At 35.6% G+C, this 19,406-nt stretch overlaps 1 protein-coding gene across 3 annotated transcripts in view; it reads right to left on the bottom strand.

The window, feature by feature from the left end:
• Window positions 1–19,406, bottom strand: part of COG5 (component of oligomeric golgi complex 5) — a 323,149-nt gene that overhangs the window by 128,994 nt on the left and 174,749 nt on the right. For all 3 annotated transcript variants that reach the window (XM_047841858.1, XM_047841851.1, XM_047841850.1), the window contains exons 9-10: window positions 13,754–13,866; window positions 13,421–13,498 (exon numbers count right to left, since the gene is read on the bottom strand). In XM_047841858.1, coding sequence (XP_047697814.1) covers window positions 13,421–13,498; window positions 13,754–13,866 — 191 coding nt within the window. The remainder of the gene's footprint in view (window positions 1–13,420; window positions 13,499–13,753; window positions 13,867–19,406) is intronic.

The raw sequence follows: 19,406 nt of genomic DNA, 5'->3' as shown, positions 1-19,406 counted from the left end.
TCGTGGATATACTCTTTCATGTCTCTAGGATTAATACATGGGGGTACACTGAGAAGTCACGTACCAAGTGTATGTTTAACTTTTCAAGAATCTGCCAAACTGCCTTCCAAAGTGGTTGTACAAGTTTACGTTTCCCATCAGCAGCATATAAGAATTCCAGTCAATCTATAGCCTCACCAGCACCAACACTTGGCACTGCCAGCCTTTAAAATTTTAGGTATGTGCTTATTTGACATCTATCTACCAAGTGTCTGTTTGAACCTTTTGTCCCAGTCTAAAAACTGACAAGTTGCTTTGTGAGTTCTGAGAGTTCTTTTTAGACATAAATCCTTTATTCGATATATGATTTGCAAATATTTTCTCCCAGTCTATACCTTGTCTTGTATTCTCTTAACGAAGTCATTTGCAGAGCAGGAATTCTTCATCTTGATTAAGTCTCAAATACCAGGGTTGGAAAAAATAAACAAAAATAAAAATGAAATAAAATATCAGGGTTGCGGGGTTTTTTTTTTCTTTTATGGATCAAGCTTGTGGTGTTGCATTGAAGAAATCTTGGCCAATCCCAAGGTCACAAAGTTTTATTTTCTTCCTCCAATCAGTTTTAGAATTTTAAGTCTTACATTTGGGCACCCAAATGTTCCAGTGTTATTTGTTAAAAAAACTACTGTGTCACCACTGAATTGTCTCTGAAACTTGTTTTGAAAATCAGTTCTGCATATACACGTGAGTGTATTTTTGGACTTTCTATTCTGCATCGGTGATCTAGGGTCTCTGACTTTACAACAACACCACACTTTCTTGAATAAGGTAGTTTTCTAAGTCCTGAAATCAGATAATGCTAAGCCTTTCAATTTGGCTTTTCGTTTTCAAAGCTGTGTTGGGTATCCCATGGCCTTTGTACTTCTATTTGAATTTTAGATTCAGCCTGTCAATTTTTCCAAAACATCTGTTGGGATTATAGATCTATTTGGCAAGAATGGACATCTTAACAACAGTGAATCTACCAACCCATAAATAAGGTATCTCTCTTCATTTAATTAGGTTTTCTTTAATTTCAGCAATTTTCACAGTTTTCAGTATACAGATGATATTCATCTTTTAACAGATTTATTCCGAAGTATTTCATATTCTTTGATGCAACTACATATGGAATTATTTTCAGTTCTCAATTGTACATTGCCAATATATAGAAATGCAATTGACTTTTTTGTATTGATCTATATTCTGTAATCTTGTACTAAGTGACTTACTAGTTCTGGTAGCTTTTTATTATTTATTTAAAGATCCCATCAAATTTTCTACATAGATGATTATGTCATCTGTAAACAGAGACCATTTTACTTTTTCCTTTCCAAACTGGAAATCTTTTATTTCTTCTTCTATTCCACTAGCTAGGACAACATTAAATAGAAGCAGTGAGAACAGAAAGAAAACCTTGCCTTCTCCCTGATTTTAGGAGAGAAGCATTCAGTCCTCATGATTAAGTACGATTTTACCTGTTCCTTGTTCCTAAATGCCTTTTTTCAGGTTGAGAAAGCTCTTTTCTATTCCTAGTTTGCTAAGAGTTCTTATCAGGAACAGATGTTGGATTCTGTCAAATGCTTTTCCTTCATGTACTGAGATAATCATATGGTTCTTCTTTTTTAGTTTGCCAGCTTTCCCTTTTCCAATTACAACCTTATATTAAAACCTCATTTAATCCTCCATAATTTTTAACCTCTCACATTTCCCGTATTTTTAATTTATGCTGCATTCTGGATAAATTCATCAATTCTGTCATCCTCCAATTTATTCTTTGACTTTATGCAATATCTGTTTAATCTATCTGCATTTTTATTTCAATGATTTTATTTTAAATTCCTAAATGTTCTGTTTGGTTCTTTTTAAAGAACTGGTCATTTTTTAAGAGTCTTTTGTTTCTCATTTTTTATTCCACTCTGTATTCTTTAAATATATCATAAACAGGTATTTTAGATTCTTTTTCAGATAATTCTAACTTATGAAGTGCATAGTGTCCTTCAGAAGTCTGATAGGAGTCTAAGATCTGTTTTTCACTGCCTTCATTTTTTCCTACTGACTGACTGTCTTTCAATCATAGATTCTTGTTTATTTATACGGTTGGTGCCTTTTTTACTATGAGCTCTTACTTGGCTCATGTTATTATGTGCTCAATTCTGATGGCTAAAACGAAAAATGCTCTTCTCTACAGAGGATGTGCATTTGTTTCTTGTGGGAGTGAGATACTGTTACCAACAGAGAACCATGTTAGTCACCCACACAGGTCTTAGATTAATGCAACTCTGATAGGTTCATTTTAGAGCCCCAGAGCCTACTGGACTGATCCCGTCACTGACATGGGCATCTGACTTGAGGTCAACTCTGGCTTTTCCAATGACTTATAGCTCACAAATCCCCATTAAGTTTCAACTATTTTATCTGCTTCTGTATATGCATAAGTATATCTGTATATGCATCTTTGCCCCTCAGAGATTCTCTTATCTTTTGCAGGCCCAAAAGTGCATTGCATGGTATACCTCTCCAATTTACCTAGAATTTATTTCTATTGTAGTGAGAGGACTCTTCAGAAAATTTGGTCCCCAAAATAGTAAAAGCAAAAACCTTCTACCCTTTATGGATGAGAGTATTTACTGATGATATCTGACTTAGACTCTGGCTTATTGCTACTTACTTTTTAAATCAAATTAAGATGTCACAGACAGATGAGTTAAGTAAACATTTTTCTCAAAATATTAAAATATTTCATGTTTGCATGTCCTAAAATTTTTGAATCTTTAATCTTATCACCAAATCATTTGATATTTCTAAAAGAATAAAACACATTCTTTTTCACAGTTAAAATTCTCATTAGTACTATAGCTGCTCAAAGCTCTGAACACATTCCAAATTTAGCCTAATACATCCTACACACATGATTACAAGACTTTGTTCGATGATAAAAATTCCTGGCTTAGAAAATGAAAGTATCCTATCTACATACAAATAAACTGGCTTCATTCTGCAGATGAGAATCTACAACCTGTTTTCCACTGTGTGGATTCTGAATAATCTGTCAATAATTTGCTACACTCACTTTATCAGAATGTTATATACAGTGTTGATGATTATATAGTGACACTAGAACTCTTCACTGGTGTTAAAAGATACCAAAATTGATAGGTATGAATATGCCTTTCAAATTGTACAATAGACTGAAAATAAGTTTGTCTTAATAAATTAAGCAGCAGCAGAATTAGTTATCTTATCAAGGAATAGCTTTCAAAAAGCCTCTACATTTAAATTATATTCCTAAGATTGTTATACCTAATATAATTGGTCCAGTTTTATTTTAAACTCATGATATAAAAATACATCAAAAAGATGTAAAGGTGATATAAGTGGGCTGAGTATAGTATGAACTATTCCATATTATAAACCAAAGAGAAACTATCAATTTAACCTTCAATAAACTTCAAAATATAGACTATTACTTATAAATATTTGAACACAAAAATTTTTAAAAAGTGTTCTAGGTAGATTCCAACTTAACTTTGCTAGAAATAATCTTCCTGAGGAAAAAAGCATTAATTTCCAAACAGATACTGTAGAATGCATATGGCATAATTCTAATACTGTTTCACCTTGAATTATTTACAAATTTTGTTTTTAGTACATATATTCACAGGTTAGAAAGGCTAAAACCATTAAATTAGAAAGAACTTTCAATACCAAGACACATTCTTCTTAAAAATCTTGGAATTGCAAAAACTAGTAGTGTTAAAAAGAACTGTCTGTTCATAACCTTGTCCTCAAAAAGAGATTACACAAAGGTTTAGAGATTTGGGTCCAGATATCATTCTTCAATGACCCAAAACACCAGATATATATCATTACCTACTCAAAAGTTTAAACTTCTCTGAAGATTTAAAGGGTCATTATTTGGGGACTCCAATTATCCTAGAAATCCTACACTTTCTACAAAGATTCTGTTGCCATCAATAATTATTTTCATTAGAATAATTATGTCCTTACGTGGTATTATGTAATTAGCAAAAATATTTGTCCATAGCTTTGCAATAAAGAAAAAGACTAAACAAACTATGGTAAATATAGTGATAGTTATGTGCTTTATCTGCAATATGTGATGGATATTTTTGAGGGTTTTGTTCTGTTTTGTTACTTTTCTCTGGCTCTGGAAATCCCAAGTATTTAAGATCAAGTTATTTTGGGCTTTGCACAAAAGACTGATCTGTTTTGAATATACATGAGTACACTGAATTCCAAGAAGGACTTAAATTTTTTTTCATAAACATTGCTATAAAAGAACAAAGATCAACTAAACTGGAAATTTACATCAAAATTTATATATAAATATGTGTGTTGTATAGGACTACATTTTTAAATAGCCTAAGAAAGAAAGATCAATCTTTACTGGTTTTTATTTTTAATTCAGTGAAAAATTTCATGAGTTAATATAATGATTGAATAAGATGAATGGTAACACTGCATGTGCATTTGCTTGCCTGTAAACATTAAGGCCTGATATTAGTTATCCATTCCACCAGTAAATGTAAAGACTTAATAGCTATACAAGAGAGGGGAAGCTGGTGACAGAGTAGGACGACCCTAGGCTCTCCTAGTCCCATGAATACAAATAGATAAGTATCAAATCATCCTAAATATCTGAGAAATTGACCTGTAGACTGGCAAAACAAACTCTACAACTAAAGAAGAGAAGAGGCCACTTGAAGAAAGTAGGAAGTGTGGAGACACAGTTTGGGAGAAAAACCAATCGTGGCCACTAAGGTGGAAATGGAGCCACCACTGTAGAGAAGGGTGAGAGACACTAGCACACAGGAGGAGCGTAGAGGGAAAATGAATCCCCAATAACAATTGGTTTGGAAAGTGAGAGGGGCTGAATTTCATGAGTTTTGCGACCAGCAGGACTTAACCTGGAGTACTAAAGATCAGCAGGTATGGCTTGGGGACAGCACAGAGGCACTGGGGCTGCTCTTGGAAAGAAGGCAGGCAAACAACTTGTGAACATACAGCATGGAAACAGTGATCTGAAGAGCACCAGGGGTACAGAGTAGGGAGATTATCTGTTCATCTCAAAGCATGTCCTAGAAAGGCAGCATTCATCTCAAAGCATGTCCTAGAAAGGCAGCATTCAGGGAGAGAACCCATCAGGAACAAAGACAACAGCTGGGACCATTTCCCTCCAGCAACCTCAGCATAAGCACAGAGCCACCTAGGGGAAGCAGCACAATACCCACACTCCCTACCTAACTTGCTTGCACCAAGCCCTGCCCCCATCATGCACTAGTGGAACTGCTCCTCCCAGTCACACTTGCCTCAGTCCCAGCAGGCCCTCTCCCCCAGAAGACCAGTCCAAACCCCTTAAACACCATGTCTCCCAACCTGGGAATTTTCCAGGGCCTTGCTTCCAGCAGCAGTGCCAACAGGTCTCATTTCAAAAGCAGACCAGAACACAGTTAAAATGCGCCACATTCAGGCCAGGGGCCAAACACAGCCCATAACACACAAAGACAGCCTCTGCAGATGACTGGCCTGAAAGAAAAGGCAGCTAGGACACAATAGCTGATCACACAGAGTACACATTGGACACACTCCCAGAAGTACCAAGCCCTAGGGAACAAGAACGCTACACAGCAGGGCACTGTTGGACTTCTTCATGAGGCCATTACCTTCAAGGACAGGAGACATAAGTGACTTTCCTAACACAGAGAAATAGGCACAGAGACTTAAGACAAAAGGAGAAGACAGGGAAATTGAACCCAAATGAAAAATCCAGGACAAGACAATGGCCAGAGATCTAGGAAAAACAGATATAAGTAACATGCCTGATAGAGAATTTAAAGTAAATATCATAAGGATACTTACTAGACTTGAGATAAGAGTGGAAGACATAAGTGAGACCCTGAACACAGAGATACGGAATACCATAGCAAAGATAAAGGGCTCAATAAATGCAGTGAGAAACACACATGATGGAATGAACAGCATGCTAGAAGAAGCAGAGGAACAAATCAATGACCTAGAAGACAGAGTAATGGAAAGTAATCAAGCTGAACACAGAAAAAAGAATAATGGAAAATAAGAGTAGACTTAGGGAACTCAGTGACTCCAAGATAGTAACATTCACATTATAAGGAGTCCTAGAAGACAACAACAAAGAAAACGAGGCATTAAGTTTATATTAAGAGACAATAGCTGAAAACTATCCTAATCTAGGGAAGCAAACAAATATCCAGAACCAGTAGGCATAGAGAACCTCCAACAAAGTCAACAAAAAGATTCACACCAAGACATATTACAGTTAAAATGGCAAAATATAGTAAAGAAAAAAATTTTAAACGAAAAGAACAGTTACATAAAAGGGAAACTCCCTGAAGTTACCAGGGGCTTTTCAGCACAAACTTTCCAAGCCAGAAGGGAATGGTGTGATATAGTCAATGTACTGAATGGATAAAACCTGCAGCCAAGAATGTTCTATCCAGCAAGGCTATCATTCAGAATACAAAGAGAGATAAAGATTTTGTCAGACAAACAAAAACTCACAGAGTCCATGACTGCTAAACCAGCAAAGCAAAGCAGAAATATTAAAAGGGACTCTAGGGGCACCTGAGTGGCTCAGTTGGTTAGGTATCTGACTATTGATTTTGGCTCAGGTCATGATCTCATGGTTCATGGGATCAAGCTCTGTGCTGGGCTCTGCCCTGACAGAGTGGAGCCTGCTTGGAATTCTCTCTCTCCCTCTCTGCCCCTACTCTACTTCAGTGCTCTCTCTCTCTCTCAAATAAAAAAAAAATGCAAAAAATAATAAAGGAGGTTCTATCAGTAAAAAGGAGAGACCAAAGTGACAGTATGAAGATAGAAAACACAAAAATAAAAATAAATAAATAAACACAAAAGTAAAAATAAATTTGTCAAGTATCAGTCAAGGAGCTCACAAAATACAAGAATGTGAAATACGACAACATATACCTAAAATGTGGGGAGAAGTAAAAGATGGGTTCAAACTTAAATAACCATCAACTTAATATAGACTGCTATATACAGAATATGTTACATACAAACCCAATGGTAACCACAAATCAAAAAACCACAAATAAATATGCAAAGACTAAAGAGAAAGAAATCCAAAAAATCACTAAAGAAAACAATCAAATTATGAAAGACAAGAAAGGATCAGAGGAAAGTCTCCACAAACAACCACAAAACAGGTAAAAAAACGTAATACATACATATGTATCAATAATTACTTTGAATGTAAATGGACTGAATGCTCTCATCAAGACAGAGTGACAGAATGGATAAAAAAAACAAGACTCATCTATATGCTACCTACAAGAAACTCCTTTAGACAGAAAGACGCCTGCAGATTTAAAGGGAGAGGATGGATAAACATCAAGCATGCAAAAGGATGCCAAAAAAAAGATGGAGTAGCAATACCTATGTCAGACAACATAGACTTTAAAATGAAGACTGTAACAAGAGACAAAGACAGTAGATAATCATAAAGCAGGCAATCCCACAAGAAGATAAAACACTGTACATATTTATGCATCCAAATACATAAAACAGTTAATAACATAATTTATAATAATATAATAATAGTAGGGGACTTAAAATTTTTTGTTAATGTTTATTTTTGAGGGAGAGAGAAAGAGACAGAATGCAAGCAGGGGAGGGGCAGAGAGAGGGGGAGACACAGAATCCGAAGCAGGCTCCAGGTGCTGAGCTTTTGGCACAGAGCCCATCACGGGGCTTGAACTCACAAACTGTGAGGTCATGACCTGAGCTAAAGTCAGACGCTCATCTGACTGAGCCACCCAGCTGCCCCATAAGAGTAGGGGACTTTAACACTCCCCTTACATCAACAGATTACTTAAACAAAATCAACAAATAAACAAGGGCTTTAAATGACAAACTGGACCAGATGGATTTAACAGACATATTCAGAGCATTCCATCCTCAAGCAGAATACAGATTCTTTTCAAGAGCCCATGGAACCTTCTCCAGAATTGATCACCTATCAGCCCACAAAACTAGCCTCAACAAATTCACAGTCAAGTCATACGAGGCAACTTTTCTGACCACAAAAATAGGAAACTAGAAATCAACCACAAGAAAAAATCTGGAAAGTACACAAATACATTGAGGTTAAATAACAGATTACTACAGAATAAATGGGTCAGCCAGAAAATAAAAGAATAAAAAGGTACATGGAAACAAATGAAAAAGAAAATACAATGATACAAAACCTCTGAGATGTAGCAAAAGCAGTTCTAAGAGCTAAGTATAAAGCAATGCAGGCCTAACTAAGAAGCAAGAAAAATCTCAAATAAACAGTCTGACCTTACACCTAAAGGAGCTAGGAAAAGAACAAAAAACAAAATCTAACACCAGTGAAAGGAAGGAAATAATAAAGATTAGAGCAGAAATAAATGATATAGAAACTAAAAAAACAAAAAAACAAAAAAACAAAAAAAAAAAACCAGATCAATGAAAGCAGGAGCTGGTTCTTTGAAAAATATCAGTAAAATTGATAAACCTCTAGTCAAACTTATCAAGAAAAAAAGATAAATAATTCAAATTTTAAAAATCGTAAATGAGATGGGAGCCTGGGTGGCTCAGTGTGGTAAGCGTCCAACTTCTCTAGATTTCGGCTCAGGTCATGATCTCACAGTATGTGGGATCGAGCCATGCATTGGGCTATGTGCTGACAGCGCGGAGCCTGCTTGGAATTCTCTCTCTCCCGCACTCTGCCCCTCTCCCATTCACACTCTTTCTCAAAATTAATAAATAAACTTAAAAAAAAATCACAAATGAAGGAGGAGAAATAACAACCAACACCATAGAAATATAAACAATTAGAAGAAAATATTATGAAAAACTATATGCCACCAAGGTGGGCAACCTAGAAGAAATGGATAAATTCCTAGAAACATATAAACTACCAAAACTGAAACTGGAAGAAATAGAAAACTTGAACAGACCAATAACCTGCAAAGAAACTGACTCAATAATCCAAAAATTCCCAACAAACAAAGTCCAGGAACAGATGGCTTCACAGGCAAATTCTACCACGTATTTAAAGAAAAGTTAATACTTATTTTTCTCAAAGTACTCGAAAAAAACAGGAAGGAAGGGGGCACCTGGCTGGCTCAGTTGGTGAAGTGTCGAACTCTTGGTTTCGGCTCAGGTCACGATCTCAGTTTCAGGAGTTGGAGCCCCACATTGGAATTGGCGCTGGCAGTGTGAAGCCTGCTTGGGATTTTCTCTCTCTCTCTCTCTCTCTCTCTCTCTCTCTCTCTCTCTCTCTCTCCCCCCCCCCCCCCTTGCTCTCTGCCCCTCCCCTACTCATGCTGTCTCTCTCTCTCTCTCTCTCTCTCTCTCAAAATAAATAAATAAACTTTAAAAATATATATGGTTTAAAAAAATAGAACAAAAGGAAAACTTCCAAATTCATTCTGAGGCCAACATTACCGTGATCTCAGAACCAGATAAAGACACCACTAAAAAAGAAAACTATAGGCCAATATCTCTGATGAACATAGATGCAAAAATCCTCAGCAAAATACTAACACACTGAATCCAACAATACATTAAAAAAATCATTCACCACAATCAAGTGTGATTTATTCCTGGGTTGCCAGGATGGTTCAATATTCATAAATCAATGTGACACATCACATCAATAAAAGAAAGTATAAGAAGGATATTATCATTTAAATAGATGCAGAAAAAGCACTTGACAAAGTACAACATCCATTCATGATAAAAACCCTTAACAAAGTAGGTTTAGAAGGAACACACCTCAACATAATAAAGGCCACCTATGAAAAACCCACTGCTAACATCGTCCTCAATGGTAAAAAACTGAGAGCCTTTCCCTGAAGGTCAGGAATATGACAAGGATGTCCACTCTTGTCACTTTTATTCAACACAGTACTGGAAGTCCTACCCATAGTAATCAGACAACGAAAAGATATAAATGGCATCCAAATTGGTAAGGAAGAAGTCAAACTTTCACTATTTTCAGACAACATGATACTATATATATAGGTAACGTAAATACTACCCCACAAAACTGCTAGAACTGATAAATAAACTCTGTAAATTTGAAGGATACAAAATCAATGTACATAAATTTATTGCATTTCTATATGCCAATAATGAATCAGCAGAAAGAGAAATTAAGAAAACAATCCCACTTACAATTGCGCCCAAAAGCATAAGAAACCTAGGAATAAATCTAACCAAAGAAGTGAAAGACCTATACTCTGAAAACTATAAAACACTGATGAAAGGAACTGAAGAGGACACAAAGAAATGGAAAGATATTCCATGCTCATGGAAGAACAGATATTGTTAAAATACCTATACTACCACAACAATCTACACATTTAATGCAATCCCTATCAAAATACCAACAGCATTTTTCACAGAACGAGAACATTCCTAAAATTTGTATAGAACCATAGAAGACCCCAAATAGTCAAAGCAATCTTGAAAAAGACAAAGCTGGAAGCATCACAATTTTGGACTTCAGGTTATATAACAAAGCTGCAGCAATCAAAACAGTATGGTAGTGGCACAAAAACAGATACACAGATCAATAGAAAACAATACAAAACCCAGAAATAAACACACAATTATACGGTCAATCTTCAACAAAGTAGGAAAGAAAATGCAGAGAGAAAAAATAGTCTCTTCAACAAATCTTGCTGGGAAAACTAGACAGCTACATGTAAAAGAATGAAAGCAGACAACTTTCTTACCCCATACGCAAAAATAAATTCAAAATGGATTAAAGACCTAAATGTGAGACCTGAAACCACAAAAATCCTACAAGAGACAGAAACAATAACTTCTCTGACATTGGCTGTAGCAACTTTTTCTAGATAGGTTCCCTGAGGCCAGGGAAACAAAAGCAAAAATAAACTATTGGGGACTACATCAAAATAAAAAGCTTCTACACAGGGAAGGAAATATTAAAACTAAAAGGCAACCTAAGAAAGGGAAAAGATATTTGCAAATGACACATCTGGTTGGTATCCAAAATTTACAAAGAACTTATAAAACTCAATACCCAAAAATCAAATAATCCAATTTAAAAATGGGCAGAAGATATGAACAGACATTTCTCTAAAGAAGTCATACAAATGGCGAACAGACACATCAAAAGATGCTCATCGTCCTTTACCATCAGGGAAATGCAAATCAAAACTACAATGCACTATCACCTCACACCTGTCAGAAGGGCTAAAACCAACAATGAGAAATATCAGGTGTTGGTGAGGATATGGACAAAAAGGAAGCTTGTGCCCTGTTAAAGGGAATACAAACTGATGCAGCCACTCGGGAAAATGTATGGAGGTTCCTCAAAAAGTTAAAAATTGAATTATCCTACAATCCGGCAATCACACTACTGGGTATTTACCCAAGAAAACAAAAAAACACTAATTCAAAGGGATACATGCACCCATCTGTTTACAGCAACATTATTTACAATAGCCAAATTATGGAAGCAGCCCAAGTGTCCACTGAGTGATGAATGGATAAACAAAATGTGGAGTGTATGGATACACATATAATATATATACATATATGTGTGTGTATACATATATGTGTATATACATACACATATAATGAAATATTATTCAGCCATAAAAAAGAATGAAATCTTGCCATTTGCAATGACATGAATGGACCTAGGGAGTATAATGGTAAGCAAAATAACACAGTGAAAGACAAATACCACATGGTTTCATTCACGTGTTTAAAAAACAAAAGAAGCAAAGGGGAAAGAGAGAGAAAGAGAGAGAGAGAGAGAAAGAGAGAGAGAGAGAGAGAAACCAAGAAACAGACTCTTAACTCTAGAGAGCAAATTGATGGTTACTACAGATGAGGCAGGTGGGAGGAGGGGATGGGTTAAATAGGTGAAGGGGATTAAGGAGTGTACTTGTTGATGAGCACCACATGATGTATGGAATTGCTGACACACTGTATGTTCACTAAGTGGAATTTTAAAAATTGTAAAAAATTAATTACTACGCAAATTGACAAAAGCATCTTATTATTTCTTTCATACAATTAAAAGCCAAATATGAAGCAGAATAATGCAAGTAGGTATATACCAACATAAGTATACATATACACAAAAATGAGTTTATACAGCGGGTCTGAGATTGCTATAGTTAAAAATGCCTTAATTGCAAGGCTGGTCCTTGGCTGGTACTTGGGACTTGGATTTTAAGAGGGTCCTCATGGTTGTCAGTTAAGAATGCTCGCTATACCTAAACTGTACCAATAATGTGGTCTACACCAAACAGCTGCTTTTCTTTCAGGAGTCTGGAATTTTGGTACACGCTAGGCTAACTGACTCTTGACGAGAACCCTGAACTCCTACGCGCAAGATGAACTTCCCCAGAGGACATTTTATGCATGCTGTTGCTAGATGAATTAAAGGTGTCCTTTCTCTCCTATAAAAGAAGACCCTTGGAAGCTTTCAGTTGGTTACCTCTGGACTTCATCCTATATGCCTTTTTCCTATTGCTGATTTTCCTTTCTTGAAGTTGATTTTGGTTCCTATCCTTTTGCTGTAATAAATCATAGCCAGAAGCACAACTATATGCTGAATGCTGTGAATTCTCTAACAAATAACCAAACTTGGGGGTGGTCTTAGAGATCCATAACATAATATATAAATGCCTAAATTTTGAACTTACAAAGGACACTATACCGTAACACTGGAAATTTAGAGAATTTTTTTCTTTGGAACACTTATGTGTCAAGATTAAATGATAAATAGAATTATCCCTCTGTATTATTCCTTATCAAAAACATATCAAGATGAATAAATAAAATGTAGAGTCAGAGATTTCTATGCATGGAAGGAATTCTTATAGCCCATGAGGCCAGTGTATTGGTGGATAACAGAAGGGAGAATTTCAGAATATGAAAAATGAATACAGCAATGTGCTTTATAGGAAAAATTAACAACCGAATGGATCTTACCATTCCATTTTCAGTAAAGACTATAAGACATTATAATAACCACCAGTTAAACCTCTTATTTACCCAAAATTTTCATCTTATTCTCTAGTGGAACTTTTAAAAACATTTACAATAAATCATTTATATGATGGAAAATTAGAAATTAGTTTATGCATTTCAGAAATTAGCCTATAAAATGCATTACTGGTAGTATTTACTCAATAAACAAATGTGCTTATACATATACTAAAAAGAAAGTTTGTTGTTGTTGAGAAATCAATTCCTATGGCTATTTGACATGTAGCCAGTCTGTAAGGTAGGAACACAAACAATGCTGGCTCATTTCTCCCTGCACTCTTCAATAAAGAGATTAAAAAATATTTTCATCTAAACATACCTTAACTACTTCTTCAATGAACCAAATATGAGAAACAGGATCTCTCTTCTTGGCTAATATTTTTTGTAGATGTTGTACCTAAAAAAGGCAGAGAGGGGGAGATTGTATACAATTGGGTATTTTCAAATGAAACAAATGTAAAGCTTAGGTACTAGAAATAGCAAGGGAAAGAAAGAGGCATTTTGCTAGAGTTATTCTATCAATATTATAATCAGCTAATGTAGGTATTTTGAATGCTCAGGGATTTTAAGATAGCTGACCAACGTCACACAACTTGGCGCAACAAGGCATTAATCCATAATTAATGTTCTTTCCACTCTCTAAAATTCTTACCTGTCCACAAACAGTACAAATATGATCCACAAGTTTCTCCATATTAGTCCAGAGAGAAGCACGAAAAGCTGCAGTGTTTCCTGGGGTTGGCATAGTTGAGCGTCCCGGTCCCCCTGTTTATGAGTGACAAAGAAGTATGAAAAATAAAACTTTTCAAATAAAAGAAAATATGTTAATACAAAAAGCATATCCAAGCTTAAAAAAAAGTAAGAAGCTCCTACTTTAAGAAATAATTTCTTATGAGGAATATAAAAAAGCATCCTAACCTTTAATGTTTAAGAAAGGAAGGAAAATAAGATCACACACTCGGGCACACCACACACACACACACACACACACACACACACACACACACACACGAGATAAAACACAAAACAGAAAATAGTTTTCTACAAGTGGTGGTGGGAGTGGTAGGAGACAAGGTGAAAGAAACAGGGATAGAAGTAGGGAGTCTTTATGAGGCATATAAATGTTTTACCTATTTCAAAATAAATTTAAGTTTAAATAGAAAGAAAAAAGCAAACTTTAAAACAAAATGCAAATAAATACAGAAACAAATGAAACCAACTATACATCAAACTCATAATACAACCACAGAGGGGAAAACAATTAATTCAAGTAATGTTTAATTATGGAACCCTAACTTTAGTGAGAGTGATTTTAGAGGCAAAAAGAATTGTAAAGAATTTATAGTACTTAGTCAATTTGTTGCTGGATGTGATACTGGTGTAGCCATCCTGAAATTACTGTAGGTTCATTTTGCAAAGTGTAAATGAAGGTTCTCCCCATAAACAGCATAAAGATACAAATATGTAATGAGGATTAGAGGTATTTCTTGACTCTGTCCACTGAAAGGGCAAGGAGACAGTGATTCCTAAACAGAAATGAGTATACCAAGTGCCCAAATTATGACTTGTAGGCACCATTCCCCTTCCCCAGTAAAAGAAACCAGGGCTCACTGAAGAAAAGGGTGATTCCACATTTGGAGCAGTGAAAACAGAAGATATGTGTGGTACAACTGTGCCAGAGAGCAAAGAAGTGTTCAAAGTCAAATGGAGATTTGTCAAAGGACATAGGACCTTGACTGGAAGGGGTTTCCCCAAAATGAATTAGGGAACTTTTGACCATCCAAAATAATAGGGATGAAAATGGATCATAAAATACTGATTGAAAACAATTTGTGAATTCATAGTGAAAACTGAAATGTTTAAAAAGGACGCACTTACTGTGATGAGCACCAGGTACCGTATGGCAGTCCATTATGAAACTAATATTACATTCTATGTTAACTAAATGGAATTTAAATAAAAACTTAAAAAAAAAACAAAAAGGATGGAAATTTCTCTTTACAGAAGAATGTCACTTAATAAATGCAGTGGAGTAATAGAAAAAAATCATCATTTGGCAACTACTAGTAAAATAATTAATTGAGGGAAAGATAATCATTGGATACTAAAACCCTGCAGGAAATGTTAATGAAAAACAGGATATTCACATGGTCTCAAAGTATGCACCACAAATTACTAGTCACAAAGAAAAGAAAGCAATCTTATAAGGAGCTATCTGGCATACACCACAGTAATGAGATGATTTCATTTAGCATCAGCAGTAATGAGACAGACATAATTTTGGTGGTTACAGATACGATGTTCATGGTAAATACACAACATTACCTTACTAGATTGTTTATTCTGAATATACCCATAAAGAGACAATCAGATAAATCCAGATAAATTCAAATTATGGGGATCTCCAAACATGTTAATACCATAAAAGACAAAAAAGGCAATGGGGTTGTTTGATTAAAGGAGAGTAAAGACATAAGATAACTAACAGAAAAGCATAATCCCTGATTGGTTCAAGCTGGGGGAAAAACTATTATAAAGAATATTTTGGGGAACAAGTGAAAAATGTTGAATATGGATTAAACATTAAATAATATTAATGTATCAATGTTAAATTTCTTGAAAGTGATGTCTAAGAATGTTCTTGTATGTAATACATATACATAGCTATTTGTGCAGATTTAAAACGTTTCAACATAAAAAAAAAAGGAATCTTAGTCTCAAATTGAAAAGTATAAATTCCAATCCAAATTAAGCTTGAAAGCTATGCAGAAGAGCCCATGAGTGAATAGTTTATCCTGTTTTAAAGAGGGCAAGATGGACGCCTGGGTGGCTCAGTCAGTTAAGCATGGACTCCTCATTTAAACTCCGGTCATGATCTCAAGATTGGGTCATAATTTCACTGTTGAGTCACAATCATCACAGTTGTGTGAGTGAGCCCTACTGTCAGGGTTGGTGCTGGGTGTGGAGTCTGCTTCGGATTCTCTCTCTCCTGCTCTCTCTGCCCCTCCCCAACACATGCTCTCTCTCCTCTCTTTCTCTCTCTCTCTCTCTCAAAAAAAAAAAGGGGGGGGGCAAGAAATCAAGAAAACCAGAGGCTATGTTTATAAGCTGCTTCCTTATAGTTTTTCAACAATTCTAGGTTTTTGGGTTTTTTTTTAATTTTTTAAGGTTGGTTTATTTTTGAGAGACAGAGGGCAAGTAGGGGAGGGGCAGAGAGAGAGAGGGAGACACAGAATCCGAAGCAGGCTCCAGGCTCTGAGCTGTCAGCACAGAGCCTGATGCAGGGCTCGAACTCACTAACTGTGAGATCACAACCCTCTGAGCCCAAGTTGGTTGCTTAACTGACTGAGCCACCCAGGTGCCCCAATAATTCTAAGTTTAGAAAAGAGTTACATGTACCCTTAGCAAAGAGATGCTATTACTTTTAGTGTGAGAATATTAGGAAGCAATAAAAGAGAAAAATACCTATGACAGAGATACTGGCTTTAAAAATATGAGTAATTCCTGCTTGAAATCTAAGTCTAACTAATTTTTAAAATTATTTGCAGTGTTGTCCTCACTAATAAGGAGAAGTGTACAGAGAATAGAGAGGAAAAAAGTTAATAATGTGCAAGTATCTCACAAGTCATATAAAGAACAAACTCCTCACAATGAAGAAAGGGTATAGAGTACCTTTGTGAACACTGGAAAATACTGATCGAATTCCTGGAATATGCATAGTTCAGTTTTGTTATAATGAATTATGGGACACATCAACCCACTACTTTCTTAAAGTAAATATAGCCAGATATTGGTTCAACTAGTTCCAGAAGCCTCATGTTCCTTACTTACTTAAGGGTAAATAAGGTAGAGAATGACTTATTTAAAATTTTTATCCTCATAAGCTAAATACATCCTATTGAAGACATCAAAGTGATAAAAATAATCAACTGAACATAGAAAAGCTATATAAAGAGGAGAAAGAATAATTAAAACAGAAAAATTGATGCCTTATCAGTTAGCTTTAGGAGAATCAAGAATAAAAACAGTGTCATAAACTAGGTTTTATTAAAGTGATAGAAAAAACCAAGAGTTACTTAAAAATACTTGGGGCGCCTGGGTGGCACAGTCGGTTAAGCGTCCGACTTCAGCCAGGTCACGATCTCGCGGTCCGTGAGTTCGAGCCCCGCGTCAGGCTATGGGCTGATGGCTCGGAGCCTGGAGCCTGTTTCCGATTCTGTGTCTCCCTCTCTCTCTGCCCCTCCCCCGTTCATGCTCTGTCTCCCTCTGTCCCAAAAATAAATAAATGTTGAAAAAAAAATTAAAAAAAAAAATACTTAAGAGTGATTTCTAGTTATTGATGGCAGAGTAAAATCATTTTCCTACTCTTTTTCCTGGAAAGCCAATGAAAATAAGAACAAAAAAAAAAATACACTTAAACAACAACAATACCACCACCACCAACAAAAACCCACCCCAAACAAGGAATCAACTAAAACTTCAAACTTGAGATTATGTATGCCACAGGATGTGGATAAATCAAAATGAAAAAGGAACCAGATAGCTCTCATCTTGGACCATTCGCAAAAACCAAACTGCCCTTAAAATCAATTATAAAAATTTAGACGGACTATTCAATGATTCTTAGCTTAGAGCTGCAATGGAGAGACATGAATGAGCCAGGGAAGAAGCTAATAAAATGTTTAATGTTGCAGAATGGCAACAAAGAAAAATGGAAGAAGAAACCATAATAAAATGATATTTACACTTTATAATAGTTAGTCCTCTAGTTGGGGGAGATTATCAAAGGTAACATGAGGTGAAAGAGGAAAGAAAAGCAGAGAATATGAGGTTTCCACACAAAAATTGCTTAAATGGCTTTACCACGATTCACACTAAGCTCTCTAGAATGATTCAAAATTTGAGAAAAATGTATCCCAAAGATAGAAAAAGTAACAAATTGGTGAATACTTACTCTAGACAACAAACTTCATCCAAGTTGTAGACTGTCCTAGTTTCTCCCTACAACCACCCCTATACTATTCTTCAACAAACAGCTGGTATCTTTCAAAGATGAGTAAGAATGAGAAACAGACAATATAGGACCTAACACAAATTGAGAGGGAGGGAAGATGGGGAAAGGAAAGGAACACATGTTGCCAAAGAAATTCCCAAAGGAAACAACAGGAAGGGTTACTTGATCTTCTACTGTCTCAAAGCAATTATAGGGAACATTCTCATTGTAAATATATAACAGACATTAAGACCACATTAGAAATAACAATATAATGATCAAGGGTGAAAACACAATCAGAAATGGGAAAATGAACAAATGGACATGATACAAAATGGAATAAAGTACAAAGATATAAAATATAATAATTATGGACAATATATTAGAAATGGAAAACAAAGAAGATGTGATATGTATATAAAGTTCCTGAAAAGAACAAATGGAAAAGAAAAATATTCAAATGTACAATTAAAGTAAACCTATAAAAGAAAACATATTCTAACTCAAAAAAAAAAAAAGATACAGAGCATTCAATGCCAAGATACACCCTAAAGAAATTACTAAACTTCAAAGATAAATAAAGACCCATATGGACATTGTTAAAAAATAAAATTCAACTGAGTAAAATTTAAAGATCTTACTGGCTTTATTCAACAATTCATCAATCAGGCAGCAGGCAATCTAGCAGATAGAAAGGAACTCTGAGGAGCTATTCAAAATGAGAGACTTTTATAGGCAGAAGGGAACAGGAACAAAGAAGTTATACTAAATAAAAAAGGCAAACTGGTTATGGCAAGGTCACTTTCCTTTAGAGGACAGGACAGATTACCTCACTAGTACTGATTAGGTGATTCCTGACTGACTGACTGACTGACTGACTGACTGACTGACTTACTTAGGATTCAATTTCCGGGAAGGGCTGAAAGGCTGAAACTGTAATTAAGTTACGTCTCAGTTTGGTGGCATGGGGTTTAGCATAAGTGACTCCATTTTGGGCCAGCTGTCTTACTTTTAACAACATCAAACTAAAAACAAGTAAGTTACAGGGGGTAAAAATCTGAGTTAACAACTTCCATTTCTTGGTTCAACTGTAAGCAGCTTGTACGTTGCCACTCTGTCCTAACAACAAATGAAAAGCCTAAAAGAATGAAAAATTCTTCTTGGACCTGTAAGAGAGGGGAGGACACATGGCAAACCACTTGCCCCCAAGATCAGAGAGACAGGCGAATACGGGAAGTCTCCATGTATCAGAACAGAGCCTTGCTAGCAGAAAACAGTGGGAGCCAGTGCTAGGGAAGGAAAACGTGAAGTG

Source organism: Prionailurus viverrinus, chromosome A2, assembly GCF_022837055.1.
Source record: "Prionailurus viverrinus isolate Anna chromosome A2, UM_Priviv_1.0, whole genome shotgun sequence".
NCBI classification, from domain to species: domain Eukaryota; kingdom Metazoa; phylum Chordata; class Mammalia; order Carnivora; family Felidae; genus Prionailurus; species Prionailurus viverrinus.
Note: the sequence above shows the minus strand (reverse complement) of the source record. Positions and strands in the feature narration are given on the sequence as shown.